General features: G+C 39.0%; 1 protein-coding gene across 14 annotated transcripts in view; it reads right to left on the bottom strand.

Annotated features, from left to right (window-relative positions):
* LOC124711896 (longitudinals lacking protein, isoforms H/M/V-like) overlaps positions 1-26984 on the bottom strand; it is a 474926-nt gene that overhangs the window by 296811 nt on the left and 151131 nt on the right. Inside the window, exon 8 of one of the 14 annotated variants that reach the window (XM_047242228.1) lies at positions 949-1141. The exons of the other annotated variants lie outside the window; for them this stretch is intronic. Coding sequence (XP_047098184.1) covers positions 954-1141 — 188 coding nt within the window. The 3' untranslated portion in view covers positions 949-953. Of the gene's footprint in view, positions 1-948; positions 1142-26984 lie in introns of those variants that run through there. 14 annotated transcript variants of the gene reach the window in all.

Below are 26984 nucleotides of genomic sequence, written 5' to 3'. Positions count from 1 at the left end.
GAACCATACGCGACTGGAACAGAAAGGGGAGGTAATGACAGTGGCACATAAAGTGCCCTCCGCCACACACCGTTGGGTGGCTTGCGGAGTGTAAATGTAGACGTAGATGTAGATGTAGAAACAGGAACTGCTTTACCATTCTAGCACAAACAGACCAGATACGACTAAATGAAACACAGCAATTGATAATAGTCACTACACTGCAGTAGTGGACGGACACAAAACACTTCTTGCCCAAACTCTTCCTATTTTTAGCTCTTTGCAATGAGGGAGCTGTGCACTCTAGAAGTAGCTCACATACACACTAAGGCAAAGAATCGTAAATGGCTTTATCCTATAATTGCACAGCTTCTTTTACATGTACACACAACACTACATTTGTTCTTGAAAACCACACATACCTTCATGATTCCCACAATATCGATTGGGAAGAAGTGAGAAAGACAGTTCTGAATTTAAATGGTCAAAAGAAGGGTAAATTTCGAAATGCTGGTGATTACGAAGTTGGCTACAAGGAATAGTCGTTACAACATCGATGGATGTTCACGGATTTTTTTCCAAGAGGTGGTAATAATCTAAAATTACTAATATTTGATACATCTGTAATTGTGTTGTGCCTCAAGAGTTAAATTTCACAAAAACTATTGATAATTATCTACTAAGTTTTTGTGGATAAGCTTAATACCTAAACAGGAAGCATATATCAATAGTTTATACAACGTGCATCCTTTTATGTTATTCATATGAAAAGCGGCAATTTGTTTTGATTTAATGACATTAAATTATATCACCATATGATTAAATCCCGACCACTAAAAATTATAAATCTGAAATAGAAAAAAAGACAAAATGGTTCACAAAACAATAGCCAACAAGAAAGTCACTTTGCTTATTCAACTTTGATGTCCTCTACAACACTTTGTTTATTTACAAAGCTTTACACCTTAATGCATTTATTGCATTATTTCCATGCTTTCTAATTTTAAAATGTGGCTACCACAACTTGAACTGAACAAAATGTGTTTTTGAAGCACTGGATGAGTCACTGGTGTGTTTAACTCTATTGGTTCCTTGTGTATGTCGTGTTGGTAATCCACATGGTAGGGTACTGGACTGGTGCCTTTCTGTAGCTTGATGTGGGCTGTATGAAAGGAAGGAAGGAATATTAGCATTTAACACCTTGTCAGTTTTGAGGTCATTAGCAACAGATGAGAAGCTCAGGCTGTTTCAAGGATGGGGAAGAAAATCGGCCATGCTCTTTGAAATAGAGTAATACTGGGATTTGGCTGGAGCGATTTAGGGAAATTACAGCTGTATGAGTAAGAGAGAGACAGAACATTAATGATTCTTTTTCATCAAAGATTAACTTCTCATAGCTGAGTTTACAGTAGCGTTTAACATTTGTATACTATATCATGGTTGCCTTTTGCTTGTAAGATTTTTATTTGTAAAACCCACTATTGCAAGTGCAGCCATGTGACCATAATCAAATGGAAATAACTGTGCTTTAGCACATGTCAAAACTTAGAAATCATCTGACATATATACATATCACCATCACATCCGTAAGTTGGGTCATTAACATTGCTGTTCTCAGCATCTATTACATTAATCACATCAAACAGTTACTCATGTCCATTGTATTCATGATAGTGTCATGATTAAAGAGTAAATTAGCAATGATTTGATGTGATTCAAGTAAAAGGTGTTAACAACGGTAAAATTAAAGATCCAACTTACAGATGTGATGATGATAGATGTATTAGAAGATGATTTTTAGGTACTGAGGTGTGCTAAAGCACAAGTATTTCCAGCTTATCATGACCACACAGCTAAAATTGCGGTATTGAGCTGTACAAATAAATAATTTAACAGTCAAATAGCGACCGTGATGTCATTTACAATGTTTCAACACTGTTCTGTGAAGATATGCAACCATCTTGACCACAGTATAGAACCACAAACAATGCCACACTAAGAAATTAGCAAATTTTCTAGTGAAGAGTGTTACAACTAAAAAAAACAATAAATACATACTGGTTGCTGGAGCTGTGGATGCTCCCACCATGTTCATCAACATTAAATCTGAAATCTAGTGAAGTGCCAGACATCCATTGTGAGAAAAGTGTGACAGTTTCTAAATGAATGGGAAGTTTATATTCCAGATTTCAGGAGGGTGCTGCTGCCTCTCATGACACCCCCCCCCTCCCCCAAATCCCCCTTGCAGATGTCTATGTTTTCGTAATTGTTGAGGTGTGGACAAAATTGCTCACAATGGCTGCAGGAAATGGTAAGAAATATTTACACCTTTTGGAACATTCAGTGATTTTTTCATAAGAAATATGGATTATTGCCATGAAACCTGAGTAAACATCCTTAATTTTTTCCACAGATCACATTCCCCAAATACTGTTTCATTTTAATTTTGTTTTTACCTCTTTGCTGACCAATATTGTCTCAGGATACCAATTATTATTTGTATAATTGACATAAACAACCACAAGCATTAATCAGCATGGAAGATGTGCCATATCTTGAATACAGAAATGTCAAGTCAACTTAAGCTGAATCACTTCAACAACAGTGCTCTGCCATTTTTGGAAAGCAGTAGTTTGATGAGTTTGTATACTTGCAACAAAATCCATGTGGTAGTGATGATGTTGGTTTGTGGGCCACTCAACATCTTGGTCATCAGCACCCGTACAAGTTCCAATCTTTCCGTTCCAGTCTTGCCACTACCTGAATGATGATGAGATGATGAGGACAACACAAATACCCAGTCCCTGGGCGGACAAAATCTTCAACCAGGTCGGGAATCCAACCCAGGACTGCATGATCCAGAGGCAGCAACGCTAGCCACTAGACCATGAGCTACAGACAAATCCACATGGTGGCAGCCAGACTTAATGTTTGTACAATAGCGTGGTTCCTGGATAGCAGACATAAAATCTAGTTTGTGAGTTTACTTCTACTGATGAGAAATGTAACTACTGCTATGTGAAGATGGGGTCACTCAGTTCACACATGACGACAACTTCTAGTTTAGGTCACCCGACATTGCAGTTATCAGCACTCACACTAAAAATTTCAGAGAACAATAGGGTTAAAATGTTTATAACTTGGAAATTGAGTCCATATAGTTTTTGTTAAAAACTCATTCTCTGTTAAAAACTCATTCACTCACTCCCATACATTCTCCTATAAGGGCACCCTTCATACATATATGCATACATTCACTTGCACACACAACCTAAAAATGCCAATTTGTCATTTTCTCAAAATATTGTTAAGACAAGACAGACCTAAATTAATAAGACAGCATATTCAGATCTGCTGATTACTTGCATAATGGACAAGCCAATCATCCCGAGAACACAGTAAACTCTCCTACTTAATGATTAGGTAGAAGGTCTGAAACAACAGACCCTTAAAATATTTACTACATTCAACAGTGTGTCATCTAAAATGTAGAGGATATCAGCCATGCTGCACACTGGTGTGTCCTCTCAACAGAGAATGTACCAATACATCATAGGATAATAGCATATCTGGAAGTGTGTTAACATTGCTTCCTCTCACTTCAATGAACAGAAGAAAGAACACTGTGGTTGTTTGCATGATCGATATCAGGCTGTTATTCTTTACTTTCAGCCACTCTTCCTTGGACTGAAGCATGATTTTGTATCTCAGTAGTAAGACAACGGTACACAGGGGTATGGCACATTTGTCTACATTTGGTCCTTTGCAGACGTCCTTAGTTGCTTAATTTGTGGTCTCACTTCCCTGAATTACCCGCTTTCCCCAGCGCTCATTAGAATGGTATCTGCTTCCCCTGCTTCTGTAGCCATAGAAAGGAATCATGGGTGGTGTGTACTCACTTGTCTGCAAGTTAAAATAGCTGAATAGATAGACGGCACTTACAGAATTGGAGATGATGACAAATTTCGTAGTTTGAATACGTCTCATCTGCTACAGCACCCCAGATGCCACGGACCCAAGCTTAACAGTGTGAGGGAAGGGTGTATAAGACAATGCCCAGCAGCAGGCAACTCAGTCATAAGAACCACCTAAAGCTCTAAAGCTGGCAAGAAGTCAGCTTGTTGAAATGCTCCACCATTTGGATAGACCACCCAGATGAACAGCAGGAAAATTTTGAAATCATGGAACCCTAAAATCACATATCAGAACTAGTAAAGTTTTCTACCACTCGTATATTACATGGGAATCATAATGGGTTCCACAAAAATAAATCCACTATTTCATCAGTGCAAGAACAAGCTTTTAACAGGGAAGCCTGAGCAACTGAGATATTTTTTATTTAGTAAATCGTGAGATACTTATGGCAAAGCAAGTTCTGTTCATTGAGAGACAACACAAACAAACTGACTAAGGCCTTACCTGACTGACAGATACTGAGCAGCAGAAACATCAGTTGAAAGGAGTAATAAACACTTCTCAGACATTGAGAAGATCCATCATGTTGTGCCAGAAGGAAGTGAACTGGGGCCGCTACCCTTCCTGGTGTATATTAATGACCTTGCTGACAATATCAACAAGAAATATGTCCTATTTGCAGATGACTCGTATATTTTAAGCACAGGGGAAAAAATGTGGATCTGTTTTAAGGTACTGGAAGAGTTCTAAGCCAAGTACATAAATGGTTTGACAATAACAAACTGACATAAAAAAGCAAATATGCTGTTTTACTGCCAAAAACCAATGACTAAAAAGCTGAGCAAGTGGCAAATATAAAACTTTTTGATTTCCGTATTGCTGGAAAATTAACTTGGACAGAAAACATCAGCAGAAAACGTCATTCATTAAATTCAATTTGCTGTGTGGTACGGAAAAGGTCCAAATTGTTGGTATAAAGTTCTCAAATTATGTAAATTGTATGTTAACATATACACTGTGTCTTCTCAGGGCATAAAATTGTTAAGTAAAACTTTTATAAATGGTTCCTTGAAAGCAGAACAAAAGAGCTCTGCAAGACCTGCTCCAAGGCTCTTTCATTGCTGATAATGAAAGAGTGAGCTAGGAACAGATAGTACCTGCCACTAGGTGTGGAGTGCATTGGAATAGCTGTCAATCAGACAACATTCACAGTAAAAGACGTCGCCATGAATGGCAGCAAGCTAAGTGCCATCTCGTAAAAGTTTCAGGCAGCATTACCGTTAGCTAGGTACACAGGAACACACTGGATTGTTGAATCTGACACAATCATAGTTAATATGTTGGCAATTTGTAAGGAATATAAACATTATGAAGAGGACAGTTGCTATTCACCTTATAGCTGCGATGCTGAGTTGCAGATAGGTACAACAAAAAGACTGTTGGAAATAGGGAACACACACGTGTGTGTGTGTGTGTGTGTGTGTGTGTGTGTGTGTGTGTGTGTGTGTGTGTGTTTGTGTGTGTGTGTGCGCATGTGTGTGTGTTATTTTTGACAAAGGCCTCATTGGCTGAAAGTTCACTTTCTGACAATCTTTTTGTTGTGCCTATCTGCAACTCAGCATCTCCACTATATGGAGAGTTGCAACTATTCCTTTCATAATATTGTTAAATTCCATCCTGGATTTTCCATCGTTTAAACAAACTCTCTGGCAGATTAAAGCATCATGTCGGACAGGGACTTGAACTTGGAATCTTTGTGTTTCACAAGCAAGTACTCTAAAACCGAGCTATCCAAGCATGACTCATGTCTGTAGTGAGCTGGTGACCATATTGTTTTGAAGTAATTAATTTTCTTTTAATGTTTTGTAAATACTGAACACTTCTACCATTTTGGGCTAATCATGATTTGTACAACATTTATCCACATTACCACGTATTTTTAACTGAAACTGAGTAGGAGAGGAGAGATCCATTTTTGGGAGTAGATGTACAATTCCTCATGTCATGCAGTTGTACTTCAGAATTGGTTGCCTTCATTTCTCAACAGTTAGGCTTACAATCACATGGTCATTGTGACTGAACCGACTGGCATGTGAAACTGTCACAGTATGTGAACTTTAATTAAAATAGCCATAATTTGTAAAAAAAAATAATTGTACTGCTAAAGTCATGTTTCTTATTATTTATTTAGTTATGTATATACATGAACTAGTGAACCTGACAATGTTTTGGAATTGCTAAATATGTATAGGAATTGGATATATGTATAGGAATTGGATATATGTACTAATGTCCTCTTCTCCCCCCCTTTTTGTCAATCTCCTCCTTCAGTCTCACCCTCTGTCCATTACTTCCTCCCCTCTCTCTGTCCATCTTCTCCTTCCCATCCCCCCACTCTCCATCACTCCTTTTTCTGCCCATGTCCTCCCCTCCCTGTCCATTTCCTCTCTCCCTCCCTGTCCATCTTCTCTCCCCCCCCCCCCCCTCCTCTCTCTCTCTCTCTCTCTCTCTCTCTCTCTCTCTCTCTCTCTCTCTCTGATGTTGAGCCTTGTATACAGGCACTCCAAACAAAAGTTTGATTAGGAATTGAAATCACATCAAACAAATGGGACATTGGTTGGGATCATTGGTGTACTGAGTATGAGAGAGACCTCTCCGGCTGATGGTCTGTCAGGATAGTAGCTTCAATGAGATTTTACATAATTTTAATCTACGAATGAGCAGTTTCAGACAATTCAGATTCCATAATAGTATTCTAATCATTAGCCAATAAGCCATAAATACAACTTTCCTGTTGTCTGTTAAAACCGATTGCAAGGAAGAAAACAAAACAGTGCACTGTTGTGTATTCAACTTTTGTGTGTAGAATCTACATGGGAGAAACAGTTTATCTAATGGTTTAAATGCTCAACTTTTGAAGTGAAAACTGACTGCAAGAAAGAAAATGAATTGGCACATTTTCACAGCAAAGTACAGTGTTTTCATTACCATAGTTGGTTTTAACAGAAAACCTATACACTGTTGTTTAAAAGGATATATAGCCTATGTCTATTTAAATGTTTGTTAGAATATCATATAACAATTTCAAATAAATCAGTCAAGAACTTTTCAAGATTTTTGGAAACAATGTTTCCCCTTTGTGTGCGTGTGCGTGTCTGTGTCTGTGTGTGTGTGTGTGTGTGTGTGTACATTATATGTCCATCCAAGTGTTTAGTAGAGCACCGTGTAAAATTAAACTGCTCAAGGATATTCCAAGATTTTTGAAAACAACAGTAAAAACTCTCTGTTCTTCATATAGTCGTATATATAATAAATATATAAAATTGTACAATGACAATGTCCATACATAATGATGCATCGTGTATCAACTAATTACATCTAAGGGCTGACAGATAAATAAATACACAACTAACCTGTGGTACAGCTATGGGCATACACATGACACCCTCATATACAAACCTATTTATATGCAATTTAGAGGAGACGTTTATAGCCAATCAAGATCCTAAATGACCTGATAGCTTTAGGTACATGCATTATATTTTCATGATCTGGACCCAGGACAAAGACAGTCTCATTCCTTCACAGACCTAACACCTTCTTTATTATCCTTTTCACTTGAGCCTCCTAATCCCAGCAGGCTACCTGTCTGGTTATATATGGATATTCAAGACATTTCTGCAGGAAGGAATTGTCCCTGATGGACTATAACTGAGGTGAGTTGGCCACCAACTGGCAGAACAAACGGTTGAGTACAATGTGATTTACCACTGAATTATGTAGAGGGAAATTGTCCTTACAATACATCCTTTGATATTCTTCCCTCCTGTTGAATTTAATGAGACTGAAAGAATAATTAATATGTTACACTAAAAAATAAAACATCTGTTGATGGGTTTAAAAAAAAAAAAAAAAAAAAAAAAAAAAAAAAAAAAAAAAAAAAAAAAAAAAAAAAGAAACCCGAATGGTTTTGTGGCATCATTGGCCGGGAGGCCCCATTCAGGGAAGTTCGGCCGCCAAGTGCAAGTCTTATTTCAGTCAACGCAACACATAGACAACTTGCGTGCTGGTGATGAGGATGCAATGATGATGATGACAACACAGCACCCAGTCCATGAGCGGAGAAAATCTCCAACCTGGCCAGGAATCGAACCCGGGCCCACTGCATGGGAGGCAAGCAAGTTACCACTCAGCTATGCCCTATAAATACTATTTTCTTATATATACAAGTTCAGTCTTGTGCAACATATTCAATACATTTCTCCAAGAAGGAATGGCACCTGATGGATTAAAATAGGCTGCAGTGATAAACCTCTTTTAAAAAAGGTGATAAAACTAACACCCAACCCCCTTTTAACTAAGGTTCCAAAATACCTGGAAAATTTTTTGAAAATACATCAAAAACTCATTCACATAATGACTGTCAATCATCATAATTTCCACAATATCCTGAACAAAAGGCAATTGGGTTTCATGTGGATCTTTCTACTGAGCAAGCAATGCCCTCTTTTAACAGTCAAGTTTTGGAAACAACCAAAAAGAACTCCAGTAGGTAACTTCTGCGATCTCTCATAAGATTGTGTAAATCAAATTCTTTTGAAAAATTCAGAATATTATGGTTTAAGTGCTACTGCCAGTTCATTGCTTCAGTCATACGTAAAGGACTGACAGTAACGCTGAATGGTTCATCTGGAGTACCCACCTCATGTGAGAGGGGCATTTTTTCTGCAGTGTGCCATAAGGCTTTATTCTAGGTCCACTCATATTTCTCTGTTCCAACACAGAGAGTAAATTTACACTTCTTGCAGATAATATTAAAATTCTTACTGATGAATTATCAAATAACAATCTTGAAGCAACAGTGAAATCCTATACTGGTTTTCTTTAAATGCTCTCCCACTCAACAGCAAAATATTTTTATGCTACTAACAAATTACTGAAAATAACTATATACCTCTACCAAAACTTTTACAATTGTTTTGGAACTAGTTTTAATTACTTTTACATCAGGATATCTGATGTAAATGTGGTTGCAATGCATCACTTAGGAACAATGTAAACTACACTGTCTGAATCATACTTTTCATCTTCTTAAGTATATGTGAGAGGTGTTCAAAATGAAAGGTACAAAACACCATGGCGAGTATAATTGATGTCTTTATTCAAAAGTAATCACCTTAGGCTTGAGCACAACTATCCCACTGTTTCGTGGACTGAAGGATTCCCTGTTCCCAGAATTCCTGTGGCTGTGACAGGAGCCAGTCCTCCACTGTGTCCTTCAGTTTGTCATCTGAGTTGAAGCGCTTCCCTCTGAGATGTTTTTTTGGCAGAACAAACACATCGAAGTCACAGGGTGAAATGTCCAGCTGTATGGCAGATGCTAAAGCTGCTCCCATTTGAACTTGGTCACTACACTTTGTATGACCTTGGACACCTGTGGGTGCATATTATCATGGAGCAGAATCACTTCTTCTGTGAGCAGCCCAGGTCATTTGCTCTTGATGGACTTGCACAGGCTACGGAGTGTCTCACAGTACATATCACTGTCGATGGTTTTTCATGCTCAATGAATTTGATGACCATAGGACCGTGGACATAAAAAATACAGTGAGCATCATCTTCCCTGCTGAGGGCGCAGCTTTCAGCTTTTTAGGGGGGGGGGGGGGGGTGACAATACATGCTTCCATTACCTAGATGTCTCACTATGTTATTCCAAAGCAGCACGTGCAAATTTCAAACACTTGGTTGTTAGGACATTTCGAACCTTTTTGTTTGAACATACTTTGTATTTAATTTGTACTTTCACCATTCTCATATTATTTTGAACACAGTCATAGACATTTGAAGATTTTTTTTTCCCTTCCTGAATATTTTTCTTGTGCCTCAACATTGAAACATAATTTTCTGTTAACTGAATATATGTTCTTTATTTGAAATACTATTTACACTGTATCTTTCATTGGCACGTAAGTTATACTTTGACTTTGCACAATTTGACACGTTCCATACGCTTGCAATTCACTCATTACCTTGATCTATGGAACACAAAATAAATAAAACATGGAAAGTCCAGTATGGAATAGCAATGATATGTAAAGGATATAATGCTACTCACCACATAGAGGAGGTGTTCAGCTGCTGACAGACACAATGAAAAACATTGCTACACTTTAGCTTTCAGACAAAAAAGTCCTCCTCCTTCAGAGGCTGAAAACACACACACACACACACACACACACACACACACACACACACACACACACACACAGCTACTATCTATGGCCCCTCGTGCCTGACTGCAGACTATTCCTATGTCTGACATGAACAGCAGTTCATGGTGGGTGGTGAGCATGAGATGAGAATGAGGTAGGATAGCAAAGTGAGGTGGGGAGGAGGAAGGGATAGCAGGGTGAGGTGGAGGAAAATGAAGTGTTATTGTGGGGGTGAGCAGAGGCATGGTAGGGATGGGATAGGGCTGCTAGGTGCAGTGTCAGGAAACTTCGGTGGGGGAGGGAAAATGGGAGAGGGAAAGGGAGAGACATAGACAAGACCAACAGGTGCACTGGTGCAATAGAAGGTGTGAGTACTGCTAGAGCAGGAGCAGGAAAGTGGATGAAAGACAGGTACTAGTGAAGGTTGATGCCAGGGGGGATGGTGCACTGGTGCAATAGAAGGTGTGAGTACTGCTAGAGCAGGAGCAGGAAAGTGGATGAAAGACAGGTACTAGTGAAGGTTGATGCCAGGGGGGATTACGAGAACGAAGGATATGTTGTAGGGAGAGTTCCCACCTGTGTAATTCAGAAAAGCTGGTATGGTAGGAAGGCTTCAGATGGTACAGCTCTGTTGCAGTCACTGAAGTGAAGCACGTCATGTTGAGCAGGTTGTTCAGCAACTGGGTGGTCCAGCTAAATCTCAGCCACAGTTTGGCAGTTGCCAATCATATGGACAGACAGCTTGTTACTTGTCATGCCCATTTGGCAAGCAGCTTCGTTGGTAGATCACCTCGCCTGTTTTCACAGGTAGCCCTGCCTCTGATGGGACAGGACATGCCTGTGACCACATTGGAGTCGATGGTGGTGGGAGGATGTATGGGACAGGTCTTGCATCGAGGTCTAGTGCAGGAATATGAGCCATGAACAAGGGGTTTGGAGAAGGGCTGGACAAGAAATTGTGTATGTTTGGTGGGTGGTGGAACACCACTGTGGGAAAGGTGGGAGGGATAGTCGGTAGGATATTCCTCACTACAGTGTACAATGAGAGGTAGTTAAAACACAGGCAGAGAATGTGTGTCGAATAAAGTCCTGGGTGTTACTGAATTACAAGAGGAGTGTTCCTTTGTGGCCAGACTGTGGGCATGTGGGAAGTGGTTGTTGACTTGAGAGGTGGGACAAGAGAGACCTGTTTTTGGGCAAAATTAGGAGGGTAATTTCTGTCTGTGACGGACTCAGACTGACTTTTGGCATGTCTGGAGAGGGCCTGCTCATCACCACAGATGTGATGACCATAGGTGGTTAGTCTGTATGGAAGGGTGGTCTTGATATGGAGTGGGTAGCAGCTGTTGAAGAGGAGGTACTGTTGATGCTTGAGAGGTTTGATGTGGACAAAGGTGCTGATGTAACCTTGCTTGAGGTGGAGGTCAACATCAAGGAAAATGGGTCCTTACATACTCTTGCCCTCAATCTCTGCTAGCCCCTGATCTACGTTTGCCTTGATACATGACTCCATACCATCTCAATTCACCAAAGCAAAAGGTGTACTGCACCTTCTTCCTTTCACAATATATTTCCAATCCATGTTCCATGTCACATCCAAGTGCTAATTTCTATCTTGAACCCAGTTCTTTTTGAAAATTTTTAGTACAGATGCATTTTTTAGACTTCATTGTGAATGCTTCAGGAGTTAGGTAGTTGCATCTCTCTGTACACACACACACACACACACACACACACACACACTCTCTCTCTCTCTCTCTCTCTCTCTCTCTCTCTCTCTCTCTATACCATCACTGCTTCCACTATGTAGTGTGCACAATGACCTCTTCAAGACAAACTCACAAGTCTCAATCCTATAACAACAGTCGAATAAAGTGCATCTAAAAATGATACAGAACCAAATAAAATGCCATTGTACACATCCCAGCTGGCTCTAGACAGAGGGTAATACTCAGTTTGGCGGATGCCACAGCAGAATAATGGTCGTGTTGAGAAAAAAAGGACATTACAGACAGAGCAAAAAAATGAGTAGATTAAAGACAAAGCAACTAAGGATATGTAAAATTTTCACCCAAATGTCACAACAACTGGATCATGTTTTCTCAAACTATTGCTGTTACTGTGATTTTTTTTTTTTTTTTTTTTTTTTTTTTTTTTTTTTTTTTTTTTTTTTTTTCAATTTATGGAAACAATGAATACTTGTACTGGTACTTAGTTACTACATTTTTTAACAACAGACCACGAGTTCATATAAACAGGGACAAGAACAGGAACTGTCTGTGCACTGTTAGAGGTGCTACTCAGGTACTCATTGAAGGGATTCAGGGAAATTTAAAACACTACAGTGGATGGATAGTGTCTGAAACTACAGTGTTTCCAATTAAGTGTTTGATGTTTTGTTGTTGCACTATTGTATGTATCTACATGAAATACATAAAACATCCAGATTCACTGACAGTGTTCATATAAATCAGATTTTTGTAAAGTGAACCAATGCTGTTGATTGAGAGAGTGTGTAAATGTATTATCTAGCACAAGCTATACTTCAAGAGAAAATTTCACTGCAAGATATGACTACAAAAAGAATTACTAACTAAAATTTAATTAGAAACTAGAATTAAATTCTAGCAGTGCACATGCTCCAAGAATGACCTTCCCTAGACACTTGCCAGGGAGCTTTACTCCTCAACCCACTCTTTCCGAGTTTATGCATTTATCAGTCTCATTTTAATTCTCAATATTTATACTACTGGTAGATATGTGTTCCTCTTCTGTCTCAATATAATGAAATATTGCACTAGTTCCCTGAAAGAGAATGGACCTTACCTAAATGTCACTGGTGAAGCACTTTACTTTCTGGATGTTCCAGAATTTTAAAGTTAAATTCATATACCACCAAAAAACAGCATCACAAGTTATTTATTAACCAATAAAAGCAGAATAAACAAGTTCATAAACCATGATAATATCTTTAACAAAAGGTGGATTTCTTTTTTATGTATTTTATACACAGAAATGCAACTGTTCTTCCAGTTATGAGCGACATTTTTATCACCACTGAACAAGTCTGCTTCAAGCTGAACACTAACAAAATTGCCTGTGAACCTACAGGTACTGACAAATAAATATTATTTACTGGTGAGTTTTATTATTTTTGTATACTATCATGTGAAGAATATCTTCTTTTTTTCTGGTCTTATCCCACGACAGTGCTTGTGCCTAGTGTTACCCTTGTGAAAATGTGAGAACATTTTCAATATATGGTTGTGAATCGTGTAGTAGAGGCAGGACATGGGTACCAACACAGTATTCACTTAGGGCAATTGGGGAAACCGCCTAAAAAGCACATCCAGGGTGACTGTTCACCTGACCTCATCATTAATCTGTCAAGCGGAGTCAATCTGGGGACAGCACACTTCCTTGAATCCCAGAATTGTTATGCTTACACCTGTGCCTATCAGGGCTGGTCTATCGTGAAGAATTTAATAAATTAAATTAAAATTGAAAGTTTTCTGCAGAACCAAAATACTTTTCACAATATCGGTGTCACCAGACTTCATGTGGAAGATAAAGGTACTACTATATTATTTAGACAATTAAATCAAACAAGGTTTTTCCCCACCCAAACAGTGACATTTTCACTTTGTTCCTTCTCTAAGTGAGTATCTATCAGCAAATGGCTGACCTTTATTGAAATACATTATAAAACTATATAATCTATAATCACATAAATTACATGTGCTGCAGCTGGGATAAATCTATGATTAAAGGTACATAACACAGCCTTTGACATGTTCCAAGTAGTCACCAGAAAAAAATTAACTTGTATCTGGTGATGTTACTAAACTTATGCTCTGAGAACATACATTTCATCACTGATAAATATCTTCTGTGTATGAATATGTGAGCATCATGTCACTCTCCCCCCTCCATCCACACACACACACACACACACACACACACACACACACACACAGCACGTGAGTGCATTTGATTCAATGTGAAGTAATCAAAGTAATAATAAATTCACATCTTACGAATTTGGTATACATTCGGTCTGAAGAATATATGCTGATTTATTTATTTATTTATATACTTGTTCCATAGATCTGTACATGTGAGCAAGTCACTCAGATGTGGAACATGTCAATGTACATAATAAAATACATAGAATAAAGACATTGTTACAGTATTAATAACAGTGCACAAAAGTCACTTATTAGCTTAAAAACTAGTCAACATAAATGTGAAGATAGCAGTTTCATATTTAGGGCATTATTGCATCTATTTTAACCTTGAACAGTAATCAAAACTCCCCACTTTGGGTTTAAAAGTGACCCAAAAATGGAAATGAGAAAAACAGGAATTTTTACATTAGGGCATTATTACATTAGTTTAACAGTAAACAGTGTCAAAAAATTTAAAAACATCTTTCCAATCTGGGTTTTACTTATTTCTCTGAAAGAATTCCTCTAGTGAATAAAGGGAGGTCTCAAGTAAATAATTTCTCAAGCTACGTTTAAATACTGATGTACTACTCCTTATACTTTTGATGCTGTTGGGTAGGGAATTGAAAATTTTCGTTCCAGAGTACTTTACCCCTTTCTGAATAAGTGTCAAGTTCTTTAACTCACAATGGAAATCCTCTTTTCTTCTGGTGTTATGTTCATGATGTAGGCACTTCGTTTCATACAGAGTGGGGTTATTTATTATGAAGCACATCAGTGAATATATGTACTGAGATGTTGCTGCCAGTATTTCAAGTCGTTTAAAAAGATTTCGAGATGAGGTTCGTGGGGGTACACCACGAATGATTCTTATTGCTCTTTTTTGTGCTGTGAGGATTTTCTTTGCGGCAGGTGTATTGCCCCAGAAGATGATGCCATAACACATGACTGAATGAAAATAGCCAAAGTAAGCTGACTTTGAGATGGTAATGTCATTGAAGCGTGACAAAATTCGTAAAGCAAATGTTGCCAACGTCAGCCGTTTTAGTGTTTGTAGAACATGATGTTCCCAGTTCAGCCTACTGTCCATGTATACGCCTAGGAATTTTGATAAGTACACTTGCTTTATCATCTGATCATTCTGTGTGATAACTATTTCTTTTGGGTTTTTGTGGGTTGTCTGGAACTGGATAAAATTGGTTTTTTCAGGTTTATTGAAAGGGAGTTAATACTAAACCAACCCAGAACTTCTTTAAGGATATCATTGACCTTGGAGTCTAAGTCAATAGCTGACACATTATCCACCACAATACTCGTATCATCAGCGAACATTGTAAATTTACACTTCTTATTGATGGATAAAGGCAGGTCATTAACAAATATGAGGAACAGCAAGGGCCCAAGCACTGATCCCTGTGGCACTCCATGCTGCACAATTCCCCACTCAGAGTCCACTGTATATTGTGATACACTATCTGAAACATCTAGAATAATCTTCTGCTTCCTATTTTCGAGGTACGATTTTAACCAGTTCCCTACAGGTCCTGTAATTCCAAATTGACAGGCCTTCTTGAAGAGTATCTGGTGATCTACACAGTCGAACGCCTTTGATAGGTCGCATAAGACACCAATTGGCAGCCTCTTGCTGTTTATAGACTCTAGAACATCATTTGTGAATGAGAAAATTGCGTTATCTATTGAAACTCCCTTTTGAAAACCAAACTGCTGACTGTTAATGATGTTCAGGTCACCAAGGTGTGCCACAATCCTGTTGTACAGAGCTTTTTCTAGGACTTTTGAAAATGTTGTTAATAGAGAGATAGGGCGATAGTTTGACACATTTGTAGCATCCCCTGCTTTGTACAGGGGCCTGACAACAGAGTATTTCATTCTATCTGGAAACACTCCTTGTTGCATGGATGTGTTGCAGATGTGAGACAAAACTTCGGTCACTTCACTACAGCAAGCCTTCAACAGCTTGCTTGAAATATCGTCGATACCAGCAGAATGTTTATTTTTCAAAGACTGTATGATTTTTTTGATTTCATTGGCAGTAATGGGAAGCACACTTATTTGACTGAAAGGTTCTGGAAAATTATTTTTCATTATACGGGCAGCTTTATCTACAGAACCATGGCAACCTATCTGTGTTGGGACAGTTAAAAAATGTTGGTTAAAGATTTCAGCAATTTCCTCACTATTAGTTATCTCTGAGTTGTCAACAGTTAAAACAATATTTTTGTCTTTGGTGTAGTTTACAGTCCCTGTTTCTCTCTTTATCACATTCCAGATTGTTTTAATTTTATTTTCAGAATTAGTAATTTCAGATGCTATACACATACTTTTAGAGTTTTTAATTACTTTGGCAAGAATTTTACAGTAGAGTTTATAATGTTTTAGCTGAGCAGGGTTGTTAGAAGTCTTTGATGCTATGTAGAGTTGTCTTTTTCTCTGACAGGAAGCTATGATGCCCTTAGTGAGCCATGGTTTTTTTGCAGCCCTTGCAGGTTGGACTCTGTATGACTTTTTTGGAAATACACTTTCAAAGATACCTGCTATCTCATTTATGAATAAATTGTATTTTGAATTAGCAGTCTCTGCTAAATAAACAGATGTCCAGTCAGTATGCTGAAGACATGATCTGAACGTTTGAATAGCTTCCTCACTTATTTTCCTTACTGTTTTCCATCTAAGTGAGGTGTCACTCAGAGGAATTCCCAAGCTGTTGAAAGCAACTCGTTGTCCGTCATGGTCAGACAGATCATTTATAACCATTTCAATATTAATATGGTTGACTTTACTCTGATCAACAAAAACGTTATCAATGAGAGTACTGGAAGAGGTTGTGGTTCTGGTGGGCGAGCTAACCACGGAAACAAGGTTGTACATGCACATGAGATTTTCAAACTCCACCTTGCAGGGAGAATTAACCAAGAAATCTATGTTAAAATGCCCAACAACTACCATGCCCCTATTTTTTTCTACTTAAGTACAACAAAAGAGTATCTAATTGTTTAACAAACACTTTAAAATTTCCAGATGGTGCCCTGTAAACTGCCACAACTGTTAATCTGGAGACAGTGTCTGGCACCTCTATCGCACATATTTCAAAATGTAGCTCAAAGCAGAATCTTTGTACATCTATTGCCGTGAACAAGACATTGTTTTTTACATATACAGCTACTCCTCCTTTGTCCATATAGTTCCTGCAATAAGACGTTGCCAAAACATAGTTGGGAATAGGGACCACTTCAATACCAGCAGTGATGTGGTGTTCTGTTAGACACAGAATGTGGGCACTGTTTATACCTTTTGTGTCTTCTATATTTGCTGTGAACTGATCCAGCTTGCAGTATAGGCCTCTTATGTTCTGATGAAACACTGTTAACTTTTGTTTGTCTTTAATTGTATTGCTGTTTGAGTGAACTTTCGTTTGTGTATTAATTACTTGTTGCAGATTTTTGTTACTGGACCAAATCCTGCTAGAGTTGGCCCAGCTCACTAGTTTCCCTCGTTAGTTAGGGCTATGACTGGTCTGCTTTCATGATCGTTATTGTTTAGGCCTATTATTTCATGAAAAGCTTTTCCAATGTCTGCTGCTAGTTTATTTTTGCCAAACTGATTTAGATGTAGTCCATGCTTTGTGAAGCAGTGTCTCTCATACCTGTCTGTACCCAGTAGTGTCACATTCGTAAACTTAGTGCAAAAGTGTTTCAGTTTACTATTCGTTAGGCGAATTTCTCTGTTCACACAAGACCAGTCTGCCAGGTCATATCTCGTGGGCACAGTTGTTAGTATTATGTTTGTATGCTGTAATAACTGCAGCAATACGAGTAGCTTTTTAATGAGAGTGCTGGCCTCGTTGCAATAAACATCGTTTGCTCCTGCGATTATCGCAACACAGTCTTTAGCTACTGAAACTCTTCAGTGTGCGTGACTGCATGGGTGGGTGCATGGGAAGCTGCATGCGCGGCCGTATGTTTGATGCAAATGCATGTACATACTCATTTCACATTTTCACACCATTATTTTATTTTCACCATCAAAGTGGAGTTGTTTTCTACTTAATAATTGCCTAATTTCCACTGTCATTGACAACTGCACTCTACTTTTGTCTTGTTTATGAGATCTACTTTACGAAATGTGTGATTACTCTTCCCCGTAAGAAACTACTGCATTAAATCAGTAAATTTTTTTTATCACATTTTGGGTCTGTTTTGTGCATCCAACAGTTTGATAAAAGTATTAAAACTGAAGAAGAAGAAAAAATAACATCTGCAGTGGTGTTTTGCATAATCAGAAGACTTCTCGAAGGCTTCATGCAACTATTTTCACTAAAAGCATTGCTCAAATAAATGCCAAAAAGGAATAACTAACAGTCTACAAATTTCTGTTACTTAATCTTTTTTAATCTAAGGGATTCCAAACTCAAAGTTATCCAAAGAAATTCCAAAAGCTCAAAGACAGTAAGATACTACATAAACACTAGTATAGTAGGTAATGCTACAAATGGATGAATGTAATCACCACTGCATGTAAAGTAAAATACTCAATTTCTAGAAGCAATAAAGTAATTTAAAACAAGCTAGATATAGACAGTTTCTTTATGGTCTGCAGCATTAATTATCTTACTTCAACTTTCTTTTCACAAAGTTATTAACAAAAGTCAGGGCTGTATGTCAGTAAGTTGCAATTACCGAAAGAACAAGAACTACTGCTTCAGAAAATTTAAATTAAACCATCTCAGTTTGTACTACAGTGGTGTACACTTACCTTTACATGTTATGGGACTTTCAAATAAGTAAATACAGGTGTTGTGCCAAATCAGTATTGTGCCTGCTAATGTGTAGCAGGACAGTAAGGACACATGTAATAGTGTATGAGATTACTTAATTTGCTTACAACTGATACTGAGTAGTCAGATATATGTATTGTATTTAACAATAACTTTCTGAATACAGCAGGTGAGTTAAACAAAAACTTAGTTTCACAAGCAATCATACAATTCTCTCGGAAAATGGCTTTCCATGATTGCTATTTGAAAAACACCTCTGTGGTACCAACACAGGATGAAACTGAGTCAATAATTAAATCGCTGAAGACTAAGGTCTCTAACAGATATGATGGGGTTTGTAGCAGGATACTAAAGCATTGTGCTGCATATGTTAGCTGAGTCTTAGTCACATGTGTAATTCTACTTGTAGGAATGGTTAGTTTCTTAAATGATTAAAACACTCAACAGCGAAACTGCTTTCTAAAAAGATGAGAATGGGATAATGTTCACAGTTTTTGACTTATTAATGCCATTGGTGCTTGTAAAATCTATTGAAAAGGGTGTATACATAAGGGTAACTGATCATTTCAGTTCAAATAATTTGATGTGAAGCATACAGTTTGGTTTTTGAGGTGTTATAATGACTGAAAATGATATATTCTACTTTCTTGGTGAGGCACTGGATAGATTAAACAAAAAAATGTGAACATAGTCATCTTCCTTGTTTCAACTAGGGCATTTGATTGTGTTGGTCACAAAACATTACTGCAGAAATTGGGCCATTTTGGAATAAAAGTAGCAGCATACGATTGGTTCTCTTATACATTAAGAACAGACAGCAAGAGGCCGTTCTCAGCAGTAATGAGAGCACTCAGATGTGGTACCTGATTGGGGCGAAGTTATGTGGGGGATGCCTCAGGGATCAGTGCTGGGATCATAATATACAGTCATTGAATATTAATAAAACTGACAAACTGCAGGACATTTTCCTGGCTATAAATGGAGGAAAAGAGATCCTATGAATATATGTCCAAAAATACATCAATGCCATGGTAAATGGCACAGATGAATGACAGTTCCTCTGACCAGATGCCTTGTTTTCTTTGTGCATTGCAGGCCGTGTGATTAATGAAGTGTGCTGTAAGCAGCAGAATGGTCCGATATTCATGTTGGGAACAAGCAGAGATGGTGTTTGTGTATGAACAAACAGATTGAAAAAGTCGAGAGGCAGTACGGCTATAGCAAAACAAGTACCCTCACAGAGACAAACCACAATACACAATGTTCCGAACCCTTTTTGGGCATTTGTGTGATCATGGGACCTTTCTGACAGACAAACGTGCAGGGTGGCAGCAGACTGTATGTACATAAGTATTGGGGGGCCTAATTCTGCAGGATATCGAGAGAAAGCCTAGTAAAGGCTCCAAGCAAGTGGCCCGCCAGCATGGTGTAGGCCGAAGTACGATTATGTGTATCCTGTGTGACAACCACTACTATCCCTATCATCTGCAACATGTTGAACATCTATTGTGATGTGGATGTGATGCAGCTCTGTACGATGTTCTGGGACGATTTGTAGTCATTCCACGCACACCATCCATTTCTGGACATGTGTTTGCAGACCTTTTTTTCCCAGTCAGGAATCCATCCCTGCAGTTTGTCAGTGTTTTTAATGTTCACCCTGATGGTTGCGTGCAACATTAAAACTGAAATTCTGATTGCACAGAATGGGCTTATTGTTAGTGATTCTAAACAATTAAAATCGTTAGCTGTTCTAATAAGGTGTTTCAGAAACTATCAAGGAAAATTCACATTCAGGATCTTGATCAAAAATGATCTTGATCAAAAACTGAATGCTGCCGTATTTACCTAAATTCAATTTATATGTTGTTACACCAGTTGTTCATGTGTAAATTTACGCACTGTGCAACAGTGTATCTTGTCTATACAAACTAAGCTGCAGACAGGGTATTAAAACTTAATAATGCAATTCTTTGTATCAGATTTCCAGTTTTTTTTCTCTTTCCCTTTTAATTTAATTTAATTTATATATTCTTTTGCACACTGTTCATGCACAAATCAACAATCTAGAACTAGTGTATCTTGTGATCTCAAACAGGACATTCCTGTACATGGAATTGCATTAATCATGGTATCTATTTTGTCATCAGTAACGATTAGTTCGCTTAGTAATTACAACAAAAACATATAGCACTGCTACTGAAAATTTATGTATTACAGATGCGTTTCTTTTTCTATGCAGTTCTGACAGAGCCATTTTATTGTAGTTACTGTTAAAAAGCTTTCATTGTTTTAGTTCACAAATAACAACACCTTCCAAACGTTTCACACTCATTATGGCCATAGAAGCATGGTATTTTCCGAATGTACTTCCGACCAAAAAACCATTCTGGAAGCTGGAGTCAGAGGTTTTTGTTAAATCTTCATTTGAGTTTTTGTGTTGATATTTCCATAGAAATTTTCATCCCAACACATTTGTCTTTATTTCTAACTGAGAAGTCAAATACCAATTTTCATAGATTTAGATTTAAAAAATTTTAATGTAACAAAAACTATTAAGAAAAGGATAGTTGCTACTGACCATATAGTGGAGTTGCTGACAAGGGAACCTCCCCATTGCACCCCCCTCAGATTTAGTTATAAGTTGGCACAGTGGATAGGCCTTGAAAAACTGAACACACATCAATCGAGAAAACAGGAAGAAGTTGTGTGGAACTATGAAAAAATAAACAAAATATACAAACTGAGTAGCCCATGTGCAAGATAGGCAACATCAAGGCCAATACACGATCAGGAGTGCCATGGTCCCGTGGTTAGCGTGAGCAGCTGCGGAACGAGAGGTCCTTGGTTCAAGTCTTACCTCGAGTGTAAAGTTTACTTTCTTTATTTTCGCAAAGTTATGATCTATCGTTCGTTCATCGACGTCTCTGTTCACCGTATTAAGTTTAGTGTCTGTGTTTTGCGACCGCACCGCAAAACCGTGCAATTAGTAGACATAAGGACGTGCCTCTCCAATGGGAACCAAAAACATCTGATCGAAAGGTCATAGGTCAACTGATCCCTCCACAGGAAAACACGTCTGATATATTCTATACGACACTGGTGACGGCATGTGCGTCACATGACAGGAATATGTTGTCAACCCACCTAACTTGTACACTTGGCGAATGGGTAAAAAGATTCTTCTAGTTTGCCCGATTTAGGTTTTCTCGTGGATGTGATAATTACTCCCAAAAAAGTGATGAAAACATAAGAGTTTGTCACATAAACTGCAACAAATGAATGCAACAGTTTCACAGTCGCACAGTTTTCTCCGTGCTCTGTCAAAACATGATTTTAACGTTTTCAAATTTTTCCGTGTGTAGACCATCAAATTCTGCATATATCCAAGCAAATCTGAGCATGTCCTGGAATTTTGGAGAGTGAAGTTGATTATGTGTGAGTGCTTGAACTTTGATAATTGTTTGAAAATAAAAAAATAAACTTTTCACTCAAGGGAAGACTTGAACCAAGGACCTCTCATTCCGCAGCTGCTCACGCTAACCACGGAACCACAGTGCTCCTCAGCTCATATTATACTTGATGTTGCTTATCTTGCGCATGGACTACTCAGTTTTTTATATTTTGCTTATTTTTTTCATAGTTCCACACAACTTCTTCCTGTTTTCTCGATTGATGTGTGTTCAGTTTTTCAAGGCCTATCCACTGTGCCAACTTATAACTAAATCTGAGGGGGGTGCAATGTGGATGTTCCCTTGTGAGTCACAGATAGGCACGACTAAAAGACTGTCAGAAAATGAGCTTTCAGCCAAAGAAGGTGTGGGAACAGCAGGTTCTCGTAGTTTGAGACCAGAATGATTTCAGGAGCTGAGAATGTGTTGTACAGATAACTCCCATCTGTGCAGTTCAGAAAAGCTGGTGATGGAGGGGAGGTTCCAAATAGCCCGGAGTGTGGAGCTACCACTGAAATCAAGCATGTTATGTACAGCTGCATGTTTGGCCACAGGGTGATCAACTTTGCTCTTGGCCACAGTTTGACAGTGGCCACTTATCTTTGTGGGCAGCTGGTTGGTAGCCATACCAATATACAAAGGTGAACAATGATTGCAACAGAGATAGTACATAACAAGGCTGCCTTCACAGGTGGCCATGCCTCTGATATGATATGACAAGCCTGTTATAGGATTAAAATAGGAAGTGTTGGGTGGATAGCAATATCTTACAGAGGGAGCAGAAGTCATTCTGGGATGCCTATGCCATGGAGATGTGTTTCGTTAGAACCAGGTTTGCGAGTGCAAGGACTGGTGGAATCTGTAAAGGTGAAGGTCATTGTTAAAGAAGAGGTGGGGTACAGGGGAAGGAATTTTTATGGTTAGGCCGGGCTTTGGAGGGGGTGGGGAAAGAAGATTCCTCGGTTTAGGCGGCATTCAAGGAACAGGATGAGGGACTACAAAGGAGTGCCCCCTTTGTCACCCAGTACTCCCACAAGACTGGAACAACTGAACCACATCCTTCAATTGGACTCTGATTATCCATCATCATCATGTCCTTAAATCAGGGAAAGTCATCCCAAGATCCATCCCAGGCCTCCTACAGTGGTGTTCTGTTGCCCACCCAACTCTCACAACATCCTATGCCAATCCCAGCTCCTTATCACAAGGATCATATCACTGTGGAAGACCCAGGTGTAAGACCTGACCAATCCACCCACCCAGCACTTCCTACTCTAGTCCTGACATAGGCTTGTCCCATCACAGACTGGCCCACTTGTGAAAGCAGCCATGTTATATACTCACTCATATACAAGCTCTATCGCAATCACTGTTCAGCTTTTTAATTGGTATGACTACCAACCAGGTGTCCACAAGGATGAATCGCCATCCCCAAACTGTGGCCGAGAGCAAAGTGGCCCACCCATTGGTGCAACATGCAGCTGTATATAACATGCTTTATTTCAATGGCTGCTTCAAATAAATTCTGGGCTATCCCGATCCTCCCCTCCACTATCAGCTTTGCTGAACTGTGAAGATGGGAGTTATTCTTACAACATGTTCGCAACTCCCAAAATCATCCATGTCTCAACCTACAGTAACCCACTGTGACCAAAGCCTCCACACAACTTCTTCTGCCACATCTGTTCTCTCACCTCCTTACAATTCACCTCCCTTCACCCACATTGTGTGCTACACTCTGCTGGTGCACCCACCTGTGTTTTCCCCTTCTCTGCTCCTCTACTTTCCTTTCCCTGCTTTCCCCTTCCTCTCCCTTCCCCACAGCCTCCCAACACTGCACCTGTCAGCCCTGTCCCGCCACATTTAGTCCCTGTATGCACCACCAGGCCGTGCCTACTCCTCTTCCCCCACCCATACCCTGCCATCCCTCTCCCTTTCCCTGACCCACTGTGGATTGTTGCTCTCATTCGACGCGCTGCTTTGCAGTCTGGGCGAAGTGACCGGAGACAGCAGTCACGGGTGTATGACGTGTGTTTGCTTGTGACAATGTGTGTACATTTTTGTGTCCTGAAGAACACTTTGCCAAGAAGCTTATACATACCAGTCTTTTCATCTTGTCTGTCTGCAAATCAATGTGTCATCTTTAAGGTGAGTAGCAATCTATCCTTTGCATAATACTGTTTACATCTCAACCTGGACTTCCCCTTGTTTGGCTATAAATTTATCCAGGACACTTCAATGAAAGCAATGACAACATTTAAAAAGAAAATAAACAAAATAAAATAAGAATGAACAAAAGGTATAATAACTGGAGACAACATTTTGATGTTCACCCCTCCAAGGTGAAGCTCACTGTATAAATATATATCAAAATTATTAAAAAAGCCATGTTGGTTGGCTCAAGATATTCAAGTGCTAATGTTTACCAAGTCATTTGCATTTTAGCTGTCATGGGAGAGTTTAATTACAGCTATCATCATTTAAAGTACAAAGTTCATAATTTTCACATTTTTGTTATTTTAAGAGTAGCTTTGTGCAGCATGCAATGTCACAGCCATGTAACCTGATCTATTGTTACAGCTGTCTTACTGTAGTCTTCAGTTTGTCTTTGTTAGGGTCAGTACTTCCTTCTATGTTCTTAACAGCAGTTCACAGTGCAAGATCTCTGGATGGTAATCAAATGGGGAGGATACATAACTGTCCCCTTATGCCTTAGCAACAGACAGAAGGTGCTGCTCATTGCTGAGAATACATCTGACCCAGCATGAAACACCTCATCTGTTAGAATGAGAACCAATTTTCCTAAAAGCACAGTGGGTTTGTTGTTTACTGGGAGATCCAACACTAGGCATATAATGGAGTCCACCAGAAAAACTGCTGGCATAAGGGAAAGGAAGGCCAGAGTGCATTTGTAGGACGGAAGGAGGGGCAAGCTTGTTTGAGATGTGGACCCTCGGCAATAAATTGTTAAGAATACTGGTTGCAGCTAGCTACAAATTGTAACACATGTCAACTCGGATTGAGAGAACATCATTGTTTCCTCAGAAAAATTATAATGGAGTACCAGTACATTTTTCAATCAATAGACAAATGCCTAAATGACAGACATTGTGATAAGAGAGCACACAATAAAAAATAAACTAAAATCAACCAATATCAAAGAAGAATCTGGATATGATAAGATAAATGTATGAGTCTACATGGATTATGTGAAACAACTTTAAAAATAAATAAATGAGAGAGAGAGAGAGAGAGAGAGCGTATGTTCCTAGAAGACTCAAGCAACATATTACATCCTCCCACAAATATCATTCAAAATAACAATCGAATAAAATAAGAGAATTTTGAGCTCATACAGAGACTTACTAACAGTCATTCTTCCTGCACACCATTTATGAACAGAACAGAAAGGGGGAAATGTTAGTGATTCCTGAAGTATCCGATGCCACAGATTCTAGAACGGCTTACTGAAGAAAGATACAGGTAAAGTTCTGCTTAACTTTAACACCACAGTGCTTTACTACAGTTGAGTTGAAGTACACTGATCCCTGACACTGGCAGTGGGCTGGTTGCAGCAGCTTCACAGGCCTACCTAAACCAATAACGTAATGGCGATGGGGGGGGGGGGGGGGGGGGAGATGCTGAAAGTATAGTGTGGAAGAAGATACACAGACTGAAAGACCTGATGTTGGAGAGACTGTGCCTGCCTTCACAATTCCGAGAAACTGTTGTTGGATGCTCTGCCTCTGAGTGACCAACCCTGCCCTGTCCACTGTCTGCCAAACCTATGTGGCCAAGAAATTGAAGTAGGGCTGTCATGATGATGGACCAGGATATTTTATAAGTTAGGTGGACAGCAGAATATTACTTTGGGATGAATCAGAAGGATTTTGGAGAGGATATTCCTCAATACAGAAAATGATGCAAAGCATTCAAAGTCTTGATGGAATCCTTTCTGCAACTTCTGTGTGGCCTTCTATGTGAGAAGAATCACCACTTACTTGTTATCACCCACATGAATGGCCATTATTAAGTTGTATCCAAGGTCAGTTTAAGCTGCTATTTTTGCTCTATGGTCTCCACACTTCAGTTCGTTACACAGGTCTATGGGTCCTCATCTACGCTATTCTCTAAACAGTCTCCTTCTCTCCTCTCCTCCCCCCCCCACACACACACGCACACACATACACAGTTCTTTTTTCTTATTTAATTAAATATTACACACCACTACCACTGCTTGCACAAGAGCGAGCTGTCTACAATGTTTTATTACTAAAATTCTCCCGTCACTCTTCCTCCTAGTGCTTTCCCTTCTCCTTCCACATGACACACCACAAATGCTCAGTTCAGTTGATCCGCCATGCAGTGACAATGCAGCTTTGTTTTACTGCCTTTTGGCTTTCATCTCAGAATCTTAGGCTGATTTCAGTTTACACACACACACACACACACACACACACACACACACACACACACATCACCAGTGTGATTGGCTAGTATAGTCAAAGATTCACCCTGCATTGCTGGTGACAGACTGCAACCTGGGTGGATTTTTGACAACACTAACCACTTTTGCCGGTGAAACATCAGAAAAATCATTAAACAAGTATAATCTAAAGGTGCCGAGACAAACAGGCAATGTGTCAATGCATACATTAAGCTGCCCTGTTCAAGTTCTTATTTT

The sequence above is a fragment of the Schistocerca piceifrons genome, chromosome 1 (assembly GCF_021461385.2).
Source record: "Schistocerca piceifrons isolate TAMUIC-IGC-003096 chromosome 1, iqSchPice1.1, whole genome shotgun sequence".
Lineage (NCBI taxonomy): Eukaryota > Metazoa > Arthropoda > Insecta > Orthoptera > Acrididae > Schistocerca > Schistocerca piceifrons.
This window is presented reverse-complemented; position numbering and strand designations above follow the sequence as displayed.